We start from the raw sequence: 20,451 nt of genomic DNA, 5'->3' as shown, positions 1-20,451 counted from the left end.
TTCCCATCTGGCAGAACTTGCTTGGCTTGATGCTTTGAAATTAGGTTTAAACACAGGACTTGTTCTTACCAGAAAGCTTCAGAGCTCTAAGCTGGAAATATGGTCAGAATTCAGTCCTTCCCTTTAATGAATCTCCTCTGTGCGATGCACTAGTGTGTTAATGCACATCCCCTTCATTTCCAGAGTTGTGAAAGGACTTGTGGTGTGAAACTTTGGATAACCATTTTTTGCTCACAACCTCCTAATTCAATACTTGCAACTGCTTGGATAGCAGTCCTATATAACATTGTCTCTTAGGATTCTGGGTGTGAGAATCTTAATGGATTCCAGGCATTTGGAATGGATCAGTAGCATGAAGATTACAGTTATAGTGGAAGATCTGTATTATTGTGGAAAGCACAGATGCAGGAAGAGCTAGGCTTCCTTAGGCTATCTTTCAAAGCTGTAGAGTAAAGATATGTATTTTTTATGGGCACATGGAGTAATTTTTTGTTTCAACATCAAATTACAGGCACATGAAATTATATCTTAAACTAACTTAACTCCAGATTTTAAAAAAAATTTCTTTTTGAACAGTACAATAAATTCAAGTGTCGGATCTTAAATGAAAAAGTCAACACTCCAACAACTACTGTATACAGGTAAAACAAAAGGCAAAATTGTAGCCTAAATTTTCTGTTACTTACTGTAGTTCGCAGTCGTAGAGGAAATGGTCCCAATTGGAATTTGGAGAGTATGTCACAGGCCCTTTCACAAAATACCTACCACGGAGCGTCTGGCCAGTCATAATACAACCATACACAATATGGCCAATTGGAACAATTTTTCTCCATCATACACTCTAATCCCTCAGGATGTTGCCTGACACCACATCTTACCTTTGATTGCTTTCTGGGCAGATGGGCACATTTCCAAAGAAAGCCCTGATTTGCAGCTACCTACTGTTTTATTTTATAAGAATGCCAGTAGGGTCTTTGTCTTGATAATGCTGGAGGGTGATTGCTGCACATTCACTTCCCTTTTAATAAAAAAAAAAGAGTAATTGATGCCATATCAGCATTTATGGCACAATTTCAAGAAACTGAACCATATTCTTACCTTTTAGGTGTGGCCCTTTGATTGATCTTTGTAGGGGGCCCCACGTCAGACACACTGGGAAAATAAAAGCCTTAAAAATACATAAGGTAAGAAATTTCATCCGGCAATTATAGCACATGGCTGGGTTCTCATGACAGGGGTTTTGAGGAATTTATTCGTTTGGGTTTTTAAAATCCAGTCAAAACTTTACTTTTTTTTAGACTTTTTAATCCCGCCCTTATTATTTTTTATAAATAACTCAAGGTGGTGAATGTACCTAGTATTCCTTCCTCTTCCTATTTTCCCCACAACATCAACCCTGTGAGGTGAGTTGGGCTGAGAGAGAGTGCCTGGCCCAAAGTCACCCAGCCGGCTTTCAGGCCTAAGGCGGGACTAGAACTCTCATGCCACGCCTGATTGGCTCTTGGGCTGAGAGAGAGTGCCTGGCCCAAGGTCACCCAGCCGGCTTTCAGGCCTAAGGCGGGACTAGAACTCTCATGCCACGCCTGATTGGCTCTTGGGCTGAGAGAGAGTGCCTGGCCCAAGGTCACCCAGCCGGCTTTCAGGCCTAAGGCGGGACTAGAACTCTCATGCCACGCCTGATTGGCTCTTGGGCTGAGAGAGAGTGCCTGGCCCAAGGTCACCCAGCCGGCTTTCAGGCCTAAGGCGGGACTAGGACTCTCATGCCACGCCTGATTGGCTCTTGGGCTGAGAGAGAGTGCCTGGCCCAAGGTCACCCAGCCGGCTTTCAGGCCTAAGGCGGGACTAGAACTCTCCTGCCACGCCTGATTGGCTCTTGGGCTGAGAGAGAGTGCCTGGCCCAAGGTCACCCAGCCGGCTTTTCATGCTTCTGCAATGCAAAAATGTTTTTATAGGTTCTTCCACCCTTATTCAAATGAAGAAGAGCAAGTTAACTGTTAAAACACCTGGAATACTTTGGTTCCATTGAAATCAGCATGTCTGACAGGGAAATAAATTGAGCCCCTTTGTCATCTTTGCTGACGCCAGCTGTAGTGAAAAAAAAGTATTAAGTTATTTTAAAATAATTGTCAAACTCATCCCACTGTTCGTCCAGAATTGGTAGGTATGTTTATTGTTGTATGCTACTTTACATGTCCTAACGCTCCCTTCCATAAACTTGGGGGGAGATGGGCGGTAATAGAAATTTGAATAATTAATAAATAAATAAATAAATAAAAATAAAAGGATTGTTTAAGAGTTAGATTTGCACATCATAAGCGATCCTAAATTATTTCTGAATTGTAACAAATACATAAGTTTCAACACAGGCTGACTATACGGCATTGGTTTCCTGTGAAATCTGTAGTTACTCAGAGTTGTTCTGTAATAACGGTATTTGTCACTGAACCTTTTCAACAACTCCAGAACTCTTCTACGTATTGGGAGGGAAAGTCTGATATGGAAACCTTGCAGAGGGTTTACGGCATCTCCTTCCCCGATGCAAAAATGCTGAAAGAATGGGAGAAGTTCCAAGAGGAGGCAAAGAACCGGGATCACAGGAAAATTGGACGGGTGAGAGCAACTTCTCACTTACTCGAGTATGAGAGGAGGGATTTCTCCTGAGGATGGAATCGGTTTGCAAGAGGCTCTCTGTATATGTTAAGAGTTTTCAATCAGTGACATTTAACAGCACATGCTTTTTTAAAAACCCATTTCTCATTCTTTGCTACATACAAGTAGTCCTTGACTTACGACCATTTAATGACCATTCGAAGTTATGATGGTGCTGAAAAAAGTGACTTACGACAGGTCCTCACACTTATAACCATCACAGGTCCCTGCGGTCACGTGATCAGAATTCAGGTGCTTGGCAACCAGCATGTATTTACAGTGGTTGCAGCATCCCGGAGTCATGTGATTGCCATTTGCGACCTTCCCAGCCAGCTTCCAACAAGCAAAGTTAATGGAGCAGGCTAGATTCGCTTAACAACCACAATAACTGCCCAGAGTCCCCTTTTAACCGCCCAGAGTCCCGTTTTTGGGAGAGATGGGCGGTGATAGAAATTTGAAGAATAAATAAATAAAATGATTCACTTAATGACCATGGCAAAAGGCCATAAAATCAGGTGTGACTCATTTAATGACCCCCTTGCTTAGCAACGGAAGTTCCAGTCCTAGTTGTAGTCGTAAGTCGAGAACTACCTGTAAAATAATAGCATGTCAGAAGGCAAATGCTGTAAAACCATTATGTGGCTAGAGTGCATATTATCATTGCAGAGAGGGAAAAAAGATGCACTTGTTTTTTTTCTTGCATGTATCTTCCATCCTTTATCACTGTGGTGAGCTCTCTTTCTTTTTCTTCATAGTCATTGGGATATAATTTGTTCTTATCTTACCTTTTATTTTCTGTCCTCAGACAGAAAGCCACACGTGTGTGAAAATCTGGGCATCAGGCTCCCTTAATGTGACATCTTGCAAAGCCATCTGAGATTCTTTTAAGCTTGCAGACTCCGAGGAAGCGGACAGGGGTTTTAGCAACATGAGCTCATGGGGTGGATCTTTGCTCCTACTGGCCCCTTCAGGCGGCCCAGAGTGAGAAATGCTTTTTCGAGGGAGGAGGTTAGGCCTGCAGCTCTGAAGGAGGCCATGGTGCACTTCCATCTGAAGAAGTCATCTCTTGATCGAGCTGTGTTGGGTAACTTCTACCTGGTCTCCAATCACTCCTTTCTGGGGAAGGTTTTGGAGACAGGGAGAAGGTATGGCTTGCAGGAGACCGTGCATGAAGCAGATTATCTGTATCCCTTTCAGTCAGGTTTCAGACCAGGGTGCAGGATGGAAACTGCATTGGCCACTCTTGTGGATGAGCTGTGGCAGGTCCTTGATGGGGGAATGCAGCCTTCCTTGTCCTGCTGCACCTCTTCAACCATGGCATCCTTCTGGGAGTTGGAGTTAGGCGTTTGGTATTGGTGATACTGTGCTGCAGAGTTTCCACTCCTTCCAGAACAGCTGATTCCAGCTAATGATGGTGAGGGATAATAGATCAAAAGCCTAGCCACTCCTGGGCTCCAGGGCTCGGCTCTTCCCTCCATCCTATTTAACATCTGGGAGAAATTATCTGTTGGTTTGGGGTAAGGAATTATTAATACATGGATGATACCTGACTACATCTCCCTCCTGGGCCACCCAGGAGATGCAGTGGAGGTCCTTACCTAGTGTTTGGGGCCTGTGAGGGACAAGATGGGAAAAATTAGACTCGGGTTGAATCCCGGCAAGATGGAGTGGCTGTTTCCCCAGAAACCCTTGGGCTCCATGTTAGCTGGTACCTTAGCTCTTGATGGGGTCACATTCCCCGCAAAGGAGCAGGTCTGCAGTTGAGCACTGTTCTGGATGGATGGGTCCTGTTTGAGTTGTAAGCAGAGGTCATGGCTGGGAGAGCTTTTGCCCAGCCGAGGCTGGTGTGCCAGCTGCAGCCTTTTGAGGACAAGGGTGCTTTGGCAATAATTACTAATGCTCTGATAATGCTCAAAAAGTCTCCTGACATGATATACGTTGTGGATTTCCACTTTCAGGAGGTTACGCAGATGGGAGTCCAGAAATGGGCCTTTTGGTGACAGCACAGCCTTGTGCAACAGCTCGGTCCTTGAGGACACAATCTCTCTCTCTATTAGAAAGGCAGTAAAGGGAGTTCTTTTCCACTGCTTTTAGGGCATAGCATGTTAGTATTGGGGATGCTGCTAACTTTATTTCTGGTTTAAGGGATTTTTTAAGGGGTTTTACTTGTTCTTCAATTACATTTAATTGCATTTTGTTCTTGGTGATGCACTTGGTTTTAGGGATTTGTGAGACACCCAGTGTCTTGGATTATCAATCAATCAATCAATGTGATCTTAGAAAATAAATGCTCATCTGAATGTTTGCTAAGATGTACAACTGTGGCATGGAGAGGGAAATAAGTAGGAAAACTGACTGATTTTTTTTTCCATCCCAAAGGATCAAGAGCTCTTTTTCTTCCATGAACTCAGTCCTGGTAGCTGTTTCTTCCTACCAAAGGGCGCTTACATCTATAATACCCTGATAGAATATATCAAGGTAAGTCAGAGCAATCCATTTCAGCAGCTCCTCCTGCTTCAATCCTTCTTCAGACAGAAGTTTGGAAGCCCTCTTGCTGCAGCAGAAACGACCCTGGATGCGTTTCAATTTCTGTGCAATGCCTTATGCTAATCGTGCTGCCTTGGTCAGTGTGTTCTGCTCAGCTTATGGCTAATACCACAGTACACTCAACTGGTGAAGGACATAGGGTGCCTCATTTATTCCCTTCCACAGGCAGGAAAAAATCCCCATAGGATATTTCCTACGCCTGAACTGGTCTACAAGGCATTTCCTTGCTAGGTCACAAAATGTACAGGTCTCTCCTAAAGCCACAGGTAGCAGCCGACGTGGTGCTCCAACAGTCAGCTCTAATTTCCTGACAGTTGGCAGCTTGTGAGTAATAGAATTCACTCATTTATTCAATGCATTTTGATTGATTTGGGGCTGATCACATGTCTAGCCTATCCATAGACAGTTTTATTACCCCAATGATGATAGAACAGAGCTAGTAATTCTCTCTAATTGTCCTTGGTAATATTTGCTGAACTGTCAGAATATGTCATCGTTTTGAATATGCAAAATATTCCATGCATGAACTATTTCATGCGTGGAACAACTCTTTTCAGGAGGTCCATGTCTGATCCAAAGCATGGATGTGGTAGAAGTGGTTTGGGGTGAGAGCAGGGTAAGCCGAGGACCTCAGTGGCGGGTAAGGAAAGGTCTAGAAAGGTGAGGCTGGCACATGTTGCTCCTTCCTCCGCTCAGCAGCCCTCTGAGCCCCGATCTTACCTTATCTCCCCTCCCTTCCCACATAGGACCGGGTTCTGTTGGAAACATAGATGGTGGGCTAGTGGAATATGCTGCACTGGGACATTGGCAGTGACTGTGCGGAAGGAACAGCAGCATCCACCGCCTTGTCCTGCTCATCCCCTCTGGATTTTGTTTCATCCAAAACCTGGGGCAGCGTAAATGTTTCAGTGTTTGCTGCTGCTGGACTGTGGCTGCTCGGAAACCACTGGGCAGAACTTTGAGAATACCGCAGTTGGTTCTCTGTTCAAAACCATTTTTCTGTTTTGTGCACATTCTGAGGCATCAGAAATGTGTGTGATGATCATGAATGAGGTGACATCATTGTGTAAGCGAGACTTCTTTTGCTGTGTTGAGCAATATACATTTTCTCTGGCCTGCCCATGGACTCTCTTCTCTATTATACTAGTGGGGAAAAAGTAGTAGACCCAATTTGTTGATCTGCCCTATTGAGTGTCAGTAATGGTTAGTAGAGCCTGGATTCCAAGGAGTCCTGGCCAAATACCTGACATCTCTCACTTTCCCTAGGTTTTTTTCAGGCGCAGCATAGTACTCCACCATCTGCTTTTTTCCTGGGTAGATACTCAACAAACTCCTTATTTGAACAGACCTGTTCATGTGGTTCAGGAGAAATTGAAACTATAACTCATCTACTGTTATATTGTAATTTTTGAAGTTCATTTATTCTACTTACCTTGCAACAACATCCCAGACAGACAAATCTTTGGTATACAAGGTTTCTACTTTCTGATGACAACATCATTAAAACTGTGGCCTAATTTTCTGTGGCAACGGTGAAGACATGTCATCAAATAATGTATCCCTGATTACCATACAGGTAGTCCTCGCTTAGCGACCACAACTGGGACCAGCAACTCTGTCACTAAGTCATAAAATTATGTAACTATGACAGGCTTACGATGTGACTTCCCATTTGGTTGTTAAGTGAAACATCACGTGACCGTGATTTACGATTTTACTTTTGCGTTCTCCATTAACTCTGCTTGTTGCAAGCTGATTGGGAAGCACGCAAATGGTGATCACGTGACCACGGGACATTGTGATGGTTGTAAATGCAAGGATTGGTCGCAAAGATGTTTTTTACACTGTCATGACTTCAAACGGTTGCTAAATGAAGCAGTCGGTAAGCGAGGACTACCTGTATATTCAATTGTTTTTATATTCTTTCATATGTTAGTATGGATCATTGAACATAATAAAAGAATACACAATTCTTTTGTATGTTAATGATTATGGATTATTGATCATATTAATGTATGTGTGCATTGGTTAGGAGAAAATTGCTTTATTAAGTATATGATCAGATTCTCTTAGTCTCTCTGCTTAAATGTGGCTCTGACTCTTAGATCTGCTTTTTCAGAGTGAGTATCGAAAACGAGGCTTCCAGGAAGTTGTGTCTCCAAACATCTACAATAGCAAGCTTTGGGTAACCTCTGGGCACTGGCAGCATTATAGTGACAACATGTTTTCGTTTGAAGTGGAAAAAGAGATCTTTGCCCTGAAGCCAATGAACTGTCCTGGACATTGGTACTGAATTTGTCCCAACTTTTAGATTAGTATTCTTTTTTCCTTCCTAGTCAATTTTTGTCTAGAATTTAATACCTACTCTTGAAACGTGCTTGTGGATGTTTTCCACTAGAACCCTTGTGGCAATGCTTGATTCCTGTAGCTGTGATCAATTTAGTAACTGACATAAGTCTGCTTAGGTAGATATGTAGGGCACTGTCTCTCTCCCTGGAGTGCTGTGCTTGGCTAGCTACTTTCCTTCTGTCTGATGCCTTTGGAAAACACAGAATTGTGAGCACAGGGGGAGATTCCAGTTTTGTATCTAAAGATTCATATTCGGATAGATTGCCAGAAACACAATACAGTCTGGATGAGAAAGACAAAGCTAACGTGCTGAGTATCTGTTAGTAAGAGCAGTGAGGACATTAGCGATTCAAGAAGGAAGAATTTGGGTGGGGAAGAAGTGAGAGGATGTTTTCAAAGAAGGTCAAGATTTTGTTCTGGATATTGAAGTAAACTACAGGCAGACTTCGCTTAATGACTGCCCTGTTTAGCAACTGTTTGAAGTTAAGATAGCGCAGAAAAAGTAACTTTACAACCAGTTCTCACACTTAATGACCATTGCAGCATTCCCCGCGGTCATGTGATCGTCATTTGCACACTTCACAGCTGGCTTCTATTAGAGTCGTAAAATTGCAAGTCATGGTCACGTGATGTCTCGCTTAATGACCGCGGGTGATTCGCTTAACTGTGGTGGAAGTGAGGCCGTAAGTCTGTTGCCGCCATGTGAGGTCTCACTTCGACTGGGTTGCTTAGCGATGGAGTTGCCAGTCCCAATTGTGGTTGCTAAGTGAGGACTACTTGTAGTTGCATTCCTTGTCTGATTTCTACATGAGGTAGGAGTGATGTACAGTAATACGTCTGTCAGTGATAACCCGTATGCTGCAGATTCACCATAAAGATGTGCAGTGCTTCAAATCCAAAGCTGAAAAAGTGCTTCAGAGCAGACATGGACGTGTATGCCACACCTGTTTGCATCTCTTTAAACTTCTGAGACATTTCCTGGGTATGAACAAGAGGAAAGTATGTGCTTGAGTTAAGGAGGTGCTGACAACGTGCCCACACCCATTCCAAAGCGCTTTGAATTAAGCACCTGCTGGCACGTCCTTAATTCAAGTGTGTATTTTCCTGGGATTGTACAGCTACTGTGCAAGCCCAGGAAGTGATGCAGTTTCTTTAAGGAGGCACTGACAAGTGTGGTGTGGGTGCTCAGCCCCACACCAAAGCCCTGCGTACCAGAAGACCACATCGTAACATTATACTGACCCTCTCCAAAGGTCCTCATCACGTTGTGGGCCTTTATTTGAATTCCAGTTACAGTGTCAGCTTATTTGCTAGTTCAGGAAGCTTTGAGACTGTTAAGGCAGAGGTGCCAAACCTGGTCCTGAAATCTCCTAGCCTTCCCCTTCCACAAAGCTTTGGTGTAGCTTCAGCCCCTCAAGAAGTTGCCACAAAATTGAAATTTTTAATGTAATAGAAGAGGGAGAATATCAAAGCCATGGGGGCTAACCATATTCATTGTATTTAATGAATTATATTTAAATTCAAGTTCATCAGACTTAGCCTTTGTCCTTACCCTCCCTAGGTTTTTAGAGGATGGCCTCTAGTGTGCCACTCAGAAAGCAAGCATGGTCTTTGGGCCACACACAGTAGCTAAAAAGGATGCTGAAATGTCCTCTGCTGAGCTGGAAATCCTGAAGCTGTACAGCTAGTCCTCGCTTAACAACCGTTCGTTTAACGACAATTCAGCGATATGACGGGGCTAAAATGTTATTTGCAACCAATCCTCGAAGTTACGGCCATCGCACCACCCCCACGGTCACATGATCGCGATTTGGGCACTTGGCAACCAGCTTGCATTTATGACTGTTTGCAGCATCCCACAGTCACGTGATCACGATTTGTGACCTTCCCAGCTGGCTTCTGACCTGAAAAATCAATTGAAAACAATTGATTTGCTTTATGACCATTACGATTCACTTTACTGCCATGTGACTTGGTTTATGATCGCTGCAAAAATGGTAATAAAATTGGGTCCTGTCACATGGTGCCTTGCTTAACGACTGCATTGCTTAGCGACCTAAATTCCGGTCCCTATTGTGGTCATTAAGCAAGGACTACCTGTAATCCTGGAAAACTTCAGGTTGAGGAAAACTGCTAGATTTGTAGGATGGTCAGCATCTGCTTTTCAAGCCTGTTTTTGATTCTTCATGAGGCTGTTCTGATAAGCAATGTTGTCCCAGCCAGATGTCAACAATTTGTCTTTCTTTCTTCAGTCTTATGTTTGATCATCGGCCAAGATCTTGGAGGGAGCTACCCCTGCGCCTGGCTGACTTTGGAGTTTTGCACCGTAATGAACTGTCTGGAGCACTGACTGGTCTCACCAGAGTGAGGCGGTTCCAGCAAGATGATGCTCACATATTTTGTGCCATGGAACAGGTGGGAGACGATCTGCAGTTATTGTAGGAAAATGATCTCGTAAAAACGAATGGGTGTTGACTGCGTTGGCTTTTTTTGTTTTGTGGACAGATTGAAGGGGAGATCAAGAGTTGCCTGGAGTTCTTGCGCACGGTGTATGACGTCTTCGGTTTTTCTTTCAAACTCCACCTCTCTACCCGCCCCGAAAAATTCCTTGGAGATGTTGAACTGTGGAATCAAGCTGAAAAGGTAATTGAGGCACTCTTGGCCTGGAAGCCTTAGAATAAATTTGAGTCCCAAATACACTGGTTTATTAATTTACTTCCTATAATAATGAAGTATGTGGGCCTACATAAATTTATCAGAAGAAGCTGTATCCAAACATATAATTTCTAATTAGTAGTTTGGAGTTTGGGGGTTAAATTGTACTGAATCTGCAGCCCATGATGTCCTCAAGTAACCTTTCTCAGAGGGGATGAAAAAGGACACATTGTTTATGGGAAAATGCTTTTGTATGACATTAGATGTTGCCTGTTATTTGTGTTATTACAATCCGAGCTTTGAATTCTGCAGATAGTCATCCATGAGAGCTCAGTAAAAATCAGTTTATCATGCAGGAGCCAGATCCCATCACTGACCTCCATGGAACTGCCTCCTCTGTCTGAGAGAGAGATGCATCTTGTGCTGGCCAAGGGCCTCTCCAGCTTTTGAACAGCATGTTTGGGGCCTGGCCGCAAAAGGATGCAAGGTCACATTAAAATAAAAAATAATGAAGTGGAGGGGGAAGGCAGTTCTGTATTAATATAACTGTTAGGAATTCCCGTTCCTTCACATCTCAGTGGATTCCTGGGTTTGAAATAATTTCACCAATATGTGAGCAAAACACAAAGAAACTGTTATCTCACACACAGACACTATGCTGTATGTACATTCACAAGTTCCATATAGATTGGAGGCAGCAGGAAAGAAGGGAGCTGTTAGCACCGGGGTTGAGGGGACAGCATTTAGAGGGCTAAAGGGACTGACTGAGGAATCTGGCAAGGACTTTTTGGATTAACAACTTCTATTAAAAGGCATACGATTTAGTGAACTGTAGCATGGAGGTGACTCCTTCTGATCTTTGGCTATCATAGACTATCGTAGGCAGCCATGGACTTTATAGATTTAAATGGCTCTCTTACATGGTAAATCCAGACTGCAGAATCCATTGCCAGGCAAAATAATTTTAGTGGACCATATTTATAAGTGAGAGCCAGTTTGGTGTGATGGTTAAGGCAACTGGGTAGAAACCAGGAGACTGTGAGTTCTAGTCCCACCTTAGGCACAAAGCCAGCTGGCTGACCTTGGGCCACTCACTCTGTCTCAGCCCTAGGAAGGAGACAATGGCAAGCCACTTCTGAAAACCTTGCCAAGAAAACCGCAGGGAGTTCCAGTCTCCGAGAAATCAGACATGATTGAATAGATTTTTTAAAAAAATTGTAAGTGAGGTTAGTCTAAAGCAGTGTTTCTCAATTTCCGCAATTCTACGATGTGTGGACTTCGACTCCCAGAATTCCCCAGCCAGCATGTGATGTTTCAGCCTAGCTAGGTGAATACTGGATTTATTGATAGGGTTTATCTACTGCCAGCCTCTTAAGACTCAAGGCAGTCAAGAAAACAAGTAAGGCAGAGTCAACACTGACTTGAAGACACACACACACACACACACTCACACAAGTAAGAAGCAGAGGCCTCTTCGTTTGTGTTGTGAGGAAGAGAAACCGCAAATTGTTTCACCTAGAAAGCAAACCCATTAATACGTGGCATATCATCTTCCTCCAGCAACTTGAAAATAGTCTGACTGAATTTGGCGAGAAATGGGAACTCAACCCCGGAGATGGCGCTTTCTACGGGCCGAAGGTTAGTAAATCACCCCGGAAGATCTTAAAACGCTGCTTTATTTTCCAGTGAGTTGCTTTTGCGATTGGTTTTGTTAGCGAAGCCGTGTACTGGCGCCCTCCGTTTAGTTGTATTTGACTCTCGTTATGCAATGATTCTCTTCAGGGCTCTGAGGTCATTTAGCAGAATATTCAGGTGGGAGGCTGAGAAAAAGTTTCCTGCTTACTCCTGCACATAAGGAGGAGAAAAACAGGGACAGGTTGGTGTGTGTGTGTGACAAAGCTAGCTCACTGATTCTCATCCTTCCTCCTTGTCTGTTGGATAAGTAATGCTTGTGTGACATTACTTATCCAACTTGCAAATCTCTCTCTCTCTTTCTCTGAGGCTGGTTCTCTGAACCCAAAATCAAGAGAATAGGTCCGAAGGATGGACTAGTGCTAGGCTATCAGCGAAACAAAATTGTATGTCATTACGTTGCTTGGGACAAAAATGTTAGACCCGGTTGATGGCCTTTCCTCACTTTGCAAGATGAAAAGGGAGGGAAACACTTCCACTTCTGTGTAATTCAGAGAGACGGCAGCCAATTCTTTGCACGGTTTGAGCCAAGCGAACTAGATTGTAAAACAAGGTAGTAAAAAAATACCATAATGAAATGTCTTAGGAAACCTTTTGCTCTGTTACAATAACTGTGAAATAATAAAATAAAAATAAAACAAGCCAGGTATAGGCATCATATTGTTAAACGAAGGGATTAATCAAGATGTAACGGAAGCGGGAGAATAATCTTGAAGCTAGTCTCTGGATGAAACGGTCAGCCAGTCCACAGCTGGCTTGTTCACTCTTCCTTTTAACACAGTGGTATGTTTTCCTTAGCAGACTGTTAGACAAAGTAAGGATGCTTTCATTATGACTCTAATTCCAAATCAGGTACAAAGTAGGATTCATATTAAAAAATATTACATATTTAATATGTAAGTCATATTAAAAATCAAGGCAACACAGGATAATAGCAGATCCATTTCGAATTGAAAGCTTGAATGAGCAAATAAATTACCAGCTACTACTAAAGGTGGCAGGGCTTGGTGTTGGCTGAAATGGAACAAAAATAGAGTTCCAGAGCCAGTGTATCTAAAACCCTGGCAAATGCCGCACCATCCAAAGTGTACTCCCTAATGACCAGACTGGGCATATATGATTCATCAGATATCCAGATTCAGACCATAGACTCCATATATGTCAGTGTCTGCATTCACATGGCAGAGGTAAGAGTGCAGAGAGGTAACATAATCCAGAGATCCTTGTTCCTCAGAGAAGTTCAGTGGTAGGACACGATAGCAGTCAGTGTGAGATGCTGTCTCATCTCTAATTGAGAAATACCTTTTAAAAGGGCTTTGCTGTCAAGAATGTTCCTAAGAATTCTATTCTCATTTGTCTCATCCTCTCCCTTCTTTTTTTAAATCATTTTTATTAAAGCTTTTAAAGATTAAAAACTATCACAAACTAATATAAAGTAAGAAAGTAAAAAAAGGGGAAAAGAAGGAGATCAAAGTAAAAGCAGAAAGTGCAAGAAAAGAAAAAAGATTAAAGAAAAATAGAAAGGAAAGAAAAAATATATAAGGAAGTAGCTTCTGATATTCTTCACAGCAGTTATAAGCATAATTTATTTTAACCTCTCTCTAACAATGTATCACCTTATTCTTCTTTCTATAATCTGTCCTGCTGAATCATCAAAACCATAAATCACAAGTTCATTTTTTCATTTTTATGCAGAAAGTCCGTAAGAGGCTTCCAGTCACCAATAAATGTAGATAGCATCTTTTCTCTAATCAAAGAAGTCAGTTTATCCGTTTCAGCAAAATCTGTCAACTTCACCAACCATTCCTCCATAGTGGGTAGTGTTGAATCTTTCCGTCTCTGTGCATATAGTAATCTTGCCACAATAATCATATATTCAAACAGTCTTCCTTGGTTTTTTCCTAATCATCGTCTCCCTTCTCACCCCCAAAAGATTGATATCCAGATCAAAGACGCCATTGGGAGGTACCATCAGTGTGCCACCATCCAGCTGGATTTCCAGCTCCCTCTGAGATTTAACCTCACATATATGAGGTAAGTAGATTCTGTGCTTTATTTTGCATTTTACTATTCTCATCTAGTCAACTGAGTTTTGAAAATTACACTAATTTTATCTTCTAGCCATGATGGTAATGACAAAACAAGACCAGTGATTGTACATCGTGCTATTTTGGGATCAGTGGAGAGGATGATAGCTATCCTGACTGAAAACTATGGAGGCAAATGGTATTGTATTATGCTATGCTATGCTATGCTATGCTATGCTATGCTATGCTATGCTATTCTTATGCCGCCTTTATTATTTTATAAATAATTTTATAAATTTGGGGAGCATGCCAAATACTCCTTCTTCCTCCTATTTTCCCCACAACAACAACCCTGTGAGGTGAGTTGGGCTGAGAGAGAGGGACTGGCCCAAGGTCACCCAGCCGGCTTTCATGCCCAAGGTGGGACTAGAACTCTCCTACTACGCCTGATTGGCTCTTGGGCTGAGAGAGAGGGACTGGCCCAAGGTCACTCAGCCAGCTTTCAGGCCTAAGGCGGGACTAGAACTCTCCTACTACGCCTGATTGGCTCTTGGGCTGAGAGAGGGACTGGCCCAAGGTCACCCAGCCGGCTTTCATGCCCAAGGTGGGACTAGAGCTCTTCTACTACGCCTGATTGGCTTTTGGGCTGAGAGAGAGGGACTGGCCCAAGGTCACCTAGCCGGCTTAAGGTGGGACTAGAACTCACAGACTCCTGGTTTCTAGCCCAGCACCTTAACCACTTATTATTATATTACTTTGGGCAACTCAAGGTGGTATACATAATGCTCCTGCTTCCTACTTTCCCTGCAACAACAACCCTAAATGAGGTGGCTGCATTTAGACATGTTGATAAATCAAAGTTTGCACATTCTTCATTCCTTCTCCTCTGGTGCAGCTATTGAGAGCTATTTAGAAGCTCTTGCTATGGCTTCTAATTGATCACATCTTGACCAACAAACTGATTTTAATTATGGTTTATTGGAAGCTTGTGAGCTTCAAACCAGGAGCTGTTTCAGTTTACTGGGATTAAGATTAACCACATTTCCAGACTGCAGACTTAACTACAGCTGCTCTCAAACAGAAGGAAAAGCTTCTGGCCTTGCAGCTGGGCTGCAGGTGTGGATTGGGTGAGATCTGGTTTTGCTTGAGTCTAAAAGCAGCCTGTGAATCTGTAAGCCTTTCTGTCACCCAGTGGGGGATTTTTATTCTTTGGAAGCCATAACTATTTAGGGAACAGGTGGTCTTCTAGTCACTCAGTGCAACTTTTCTCTTTATTGAGATTTCCATGCAATTGGAGTAATTGAGGACTAGGTGGCCCGTTACATATATAGCCTGGGGTTACAACGAATATGCTGATATGGCAAAATGCCTCCTACACAGCAAATGTTTGGTACCAAACTTATTGTAAGCCGCCCAGAGTCCCCCCGTAGGGGAGAGATGGGCGGTGAATAAATTTATAAAATAAATAAATAAATTTACCTGTAAGGGAGGCAACTCTGAATTTAAGATGACCCCCTCCAAGCATGGAAGGATAGGCAGGAGAAAAATTATAAACCAGACAAGGCTCCTGTGAAATTCCCAGCTACTGCAAGCAGTCCTGCCTAATCTTTAGGTTAATCTTCAAAGGCATCCAGGGTTTTCTCAAGGATGGCTTGCAATCCTTTGTACCTCTCGACAATTCCTTTGTTTTCAGCAGCTTTGTTTATTGTTGACAATGAATGTAAGTTACTCCAACACCTGATTCACAAGCATTTATTTGGGGGAATATAGATAAATATGGTAATTTCACTTCTTCTCCATTCATCATGAAGAATTTAGATCAACAGCTTCAGTCCAGATTGTGCCTTTTGCTTTCATATCACAATTTAAAATATATTTGATTACGTTTACCTAGAGCTCTTTGCTTCCCATAGAATAGCAGCTTTTCTAAGAATAGGAAGAATAGAATAAATAGCTGCTGTCCAGTGGCTAAACGATCTAGATATTCGGCCATAGGCTTAGCCACTCTAGTAACTGCTGATACATAACTTAATTCTATTTATAATTTTACTCATTATTCATATTGCATGTTTTTAAAATAATCTACTGTGCCAATGTTTTATATTTTATACACATTTTATATATTGCTCTGTGAACTTTTATGCAATAATGCTGTATTCTGCTATGCCATACGAAATAAATAAATAGAATAAATAAAGGAGATGAATCCCTGGAAGACTTGAATAAATGTGGATATTGTTTATTTAAAAATGTCATCATATAAGTTTATCAGAACTTCTGCTGGGTCTACCATTATCCATCAAGGGAGACCTTAGTTGATTGTGCCAAAGAGGTAAATATATCAAAATTTGAGAAATACTCAAAGCCGAATGATCTTGGCTTAATTAACTAGAATGTATTAGGCTGAGAATGACTTTGATTTTACATAATTCCCCTTTCCTACTCACAAATGCTCCTCTTATACTTACATCATCTTATTAAAACCATACAATATAAGAAACCTGTTACATTTGAACCAGAAAACTAGTACAATCTCAGTCTACCAACAAGGATATCCAATCAGGATCTGACCTATTCTGAGTTACAAAGTATAGAATTTTTTCTGATACCGTAGGAAATGCACAGCTTTGAAGCCCATTCTGTGTACATTTTTTACGAAATTCTTGCAAGTAATAGCAATGCAGAAGATCGCAGTTGCTAGACCCCTAAAGATACCATAAATTTGCTGTTGTCTTCAAACATATAGCAGTGACTACTATTGCTTCTCTTTTTTGGCAAGGCCACTCTGGTTATCTCCTCAACAAGTGATGGTAATACCGGTTGGACCAACATGTGATGAATATGCACAAAAGGTAGGTTTTTAATTTTATGTTGTCATGTATGCAAAATCATCTTAGGTACGCCTAAAGATGTAAACATATCCAAAAAGAGAATGGCAAACTTCTTGAAGAAGTCTTCTGGGTTTCAGTATACAGGTGGTCCTCGCTTAAGTAGCACAATTGGGACCAGAATTTTTGGTTGCTAAGCGAAGCAGTCATTAAGCAAATCCAACCCGATTTTACAACATTTTTGTGGTGGTCGTTAAGCAAATCAGTGCAGATGTTAAGCAAGCCACATGGTTGTTAAGCGAATCACATGGTTGCCCATTGATTTTGCTTGACAGAAGTCAGCCGGGAAGGTCAAAAATGGTGATCACGTGACCACAGGATGCTGCAACAGTCATAAATGCAAACCAGTTGCCAAGTGCCCAAATTATGATCACGTGATCACAGGGACGCTGTGATGGTCGTAAGTGTGAGAACCAGTCATTTGTCAGTTTTTTCAGCACTGTTGTAAGTCGAACCGTCACTAAACAAATGGTTGTTAAGCAAGGACTACCTGTAGTCTTGGTTTTCACAGGTGGCGTAGATGGATTCTATGGTGTCAGAGACTAAAGTCCAGAAATCCTTTTAGGGCATATAAACAAAAACCACAGAAGAACAGATGCAAACCACTCGCATTGCAAAGGAACTCACACTTTGGCCAATGTTTTAGCTCCTTATTTACAACTCTATTTTGCAAGTGAAGATCTGTCAAAAGGGAACTGAGATGAGGATTACTGGTTGTCTGATAGATAGATAGGACTATTTGGGGAGATTTGTCTATTTAAGTGTGGTTAAAGGTTGTCCTGCTTGAGGGTTTATGGGAGTTGAGTGTGCAGTTGTATGTGTGGTTCTGTGTTTGTGTGTGATGTTCCCAAATGGTAAAACTTTTTGCTATGTTCTTGAGTAATATTTCTAGACCAGAGTCATAATTTGCTTTCATCTCTGCATCTATCTGAATATCTCTGAAAAACATGTTAACCAAATACTTACTGTATTGTAAGGCTTAACTTCTAAATGTTAATTTGATTGCAGACTCTGTGGCTGTTCAAATGTCATATTTGTGGAGCAATCCTTGCTCTTTTGATTTGGGGGACAGCAAAACCCGATGCCTTTCCCTCCAGGTGCTTGCTTTAAGCATCATCTAAACATCTCAACAGCTGTTTTGGTTCTCTCAAAGGTGAAGCAGCAGTTCCATGATGCTGGCTTAATGACGGACGTTGACGTGGACCCTGGTTGCACTCTGAATAAGAAGATAAGAAATGCTCAGCTTGCCCAGTACAACTTTATTTTAGGTAAAAGTGTCTCTGCGCTGTGTGGTGTGTCCAGCTCCATTTGAGCAATATCTATTTTAAAGCAACATTCAGAGGCTAATTAGCAGTTGCCTGCCTGTTATTGTACAAAGTTGCTTGTTCAGCCAGCAGCATTCTGACATGCAAGGACTGCACATTTATTTAGATTCATGAGTTCTCCTTTTAGGTCAGTGCCAGCTTTGGAACAAATCTGAGCTTCCTGGCCTGTATAGCTATTAAACTGGCCCTGGTCTTCATTTGTAGCAGTAGACCTTTGCCACAAATCTGTTAACTCCTCTGCTGGCTTCTCAAATTGATATAAAACGCTGAGAGCTGGGTGACATCAGAACCACTTCTCTCTAATGAAACGACTAAGAAAGATGTCATGCTGTTTTCATATTGAAATACATAGCCTGCACAAATACAATTGTTACACACCCCCACTGTATGATTTTTCCTATCTATTTTATCACACTTCCTGTGCAATCTCTTGTCCTTTATTTGCAAGAGAGGAGAGGGTATAAATAGGCCAATCTTATTTCATGAATGTGCACCTATCTTGCTTTTGTGTAGATGCTTTGAAATGCAAATAGCATGCAAAACCTATTTCACATGCACGATAAACAGTTACTGATTTCCTGCTACTAATTTAGGAATGAAATAGCATAGCAGCCAGAGGTTTTTGTGCATGCTGTTCTGTTGATTTCTTTTGAGTCACCTATCTAAATTGTAGTTGCCATGATAAGAACAGGGAGGAATCAGAAGGGCACAGAAACAGTGGAATAGCGATTCCAAATATTTCTGATATAAGCCTGCCTTGCTGTTCCTGAAAAAGTACCCAGAAAGTATTAATTTTAATTAATTAATTATTTAAAGAGAACCAGTTTGGTCTAGTGGTTAAGGCAACAGGCTAGAAACCAGGAGACTGTGAGTTCTAGTCCCGCCTTAGGCGTGAAAGCCGGCTGGGTGACCTTGGGCCAGTCACTCTCTCTCAGCCCCTCACCTCACAGGGTTGTTGTTGTGGGGAAAATAGGAGGAGGAAGGTGTATTTGGTCTGTTTGCCACCTTGAGTTATTTATAAAAATAATAAAGGTGGGATAGGAAATAAATATATATATATGTATGTATGTATGTCCCCTTAAAAAGACAATTTTATTTCTCGTCTGCTGATGAGATGATTTAACACAGCGTTTCTCAAACTTGGGAACTTTAAGATGTGTGGGCTTCAACTTCCAGAATTCTGGCTGGGGAATTCTGGGAGTTGAAGTCCACACATCTTAACATTGCCAAGTTTGAGAAACACTGATTTAACATAAATCAGTTCTTTTAACTTTCGACACTTTCTTCAAAATGACACTTGTCAATATTTTACTGCTTATTCCTCTTTTGTATGGATTGTCTTGTTAGATTCCTTACCCTTTTCCCCATAAATCCTCCCCAAATAGCTGCTTTTGTTGCCCAAGCTACACATTTTTCCATATGCCATATTCAGAAATGTGTAGTAGAAAACCATATAATTTTTCCATATTATGATGGTCACGACAGTAATGACTTTCTGCCCATGTAGATGACAGCAGCGTCATTCTTGAGTATTTTATAGTATAATGTATTGGCTCTACTTTTATAATGTTAACTTGTTTTCCTCCACTTCTTCCTTTCTATCTGCCTTTCAGTTGTTGGTGAGAAAGAGAAGTCCTGTGGGACTGTGAATATACGTACAAGAGACAACAAAATTCATGGTGAGCGTACTGTGGCTGAAACAGTGGAAAGGCTTCTGCAGCTAAAGCATTCACACTGCAAAAATGCCGAAGAAGAGTTTTAACCAAATCCTTTGCTTCTTCACCTCCGGCCAGAGCTAGCATTCCCTTTCTCCTAAGTTAGTAGTCTTGAAGGATAACAATTTTGCACTATCCTGTATTTGAAATGGGACTTTTGTCACATAAGTCAAACATGTTTATATGTTCAGAATTCAAACAGAGATGAAGCTGAAAGTCTTTGTATGATGAGGGAGATCATTTTGATTGGCAACTGGATAAAAGCTTATGAAATGATAGATATAAGACCCAAAGAACAAAGGGACAATGTAAAGACTAATCCGTGATTCAGATACTACAGTAGCAAATTTGATCAATGCTTTTCTTCACAGAATAAATTTGGTTAAAAAATGCCTTCCGATTTTCAGCAAGGGATTGTGCCAGTGTGTTCTTTGATGGTTTGCAATTCCTGTTAATTCTTCCGTTTCGTTTACAACAGTGTTTCTCAAATTTGGCAACTTCAAGATGAGTGGACTTCAACTCCCAGAATTCCCCAGTCAGGTGCTGGCTGGGGAATTCTGGGAGTTGAAGTCCACACATCTTAAAGTTACCAAGTTTGAGAAAC

At 41.8% G+C, this 20,451-nt stretch overlaps 1 protein-coding gene across 1 annotated transcript in view; it reads left to right on the top strand.

The window, feature by feature from the left end:
* The window catches only part of TARS1 (threonyl-tRNA synthetase 1), a gene marked incomplete at its 5' end in the record, with an annotated part of 33,519 nt that extends 13,262 nt beyond the window's left edge, over window positions 1–20,257 (top strand). Inside the window, 13 exons of the mRNA XM_063293174.1 lie at window positions 577–641; window positions 1,106–1,184; window positions 2,464–2,610; window positions 5,029–5,127; window positions 7,316–7,482; window positions 9,798–9,960; window positions 10,051–10,188; window positions 11,761–11,838; window positions 13,826–13,926; window positions 14,014–14,118; window positions 16,699–16,771; window positions 17,961–18,075; window positions 19,746–20,257. Coding sequence (XP_063149244.1) covers window positions 577–641; window positions 1,106–1,184; window positions 2,464–2,610; window positions 5,029–5,127; window positions 7,316–7,482; window positions 9,798–9,960; window positions 10,051–10,188; window positions 11,761–11,838; window positions 13,826–13,926; window positions 14,014–14,118; window positions 16,699–16,771; window positions 17,961–18,075; window positions 19,746–19,894 — 1,479 coding nt within the window. The remainder of the gene's footprint in view (window positions 1–576; window positions 642–1,105; window positions 1,185–2,463; window positions 2,611–5,028; window positions 5,128–7,315; window positions 7,483–9,797; window positions 9,961–10,050; window positions 10,189–11,760; window positions 11,839–13,825; window positions 13,927–14,013; window positions 14,119–16,698; window positions 16,772–17,960; window positions 18,076–19,745) is intronic.
* Window positions 20,258–20,451: the final 194 nt, after the last annotated feature.

This window comes from Candoia aspera, chromosome 2 (genome assembly GCF_035149785.1).
Source record: "Candoia aspera isolate rCanAsp1 chromosome 2, rCanAsp1.hap2, whole genome shotgun sequence".
Taxonomy (NCBI): domain Eukaryota; kingdom Metazoa; phylum Chordata; class Lepidosauria; order Squamata; family Boidae; genus Candoia; species Candoia aspera.
The sequence above is the reverse complement of the archived record's forward strand: the minus strand, read 5'-3'. Positions and strand labels throughout refer to the sequence as shown.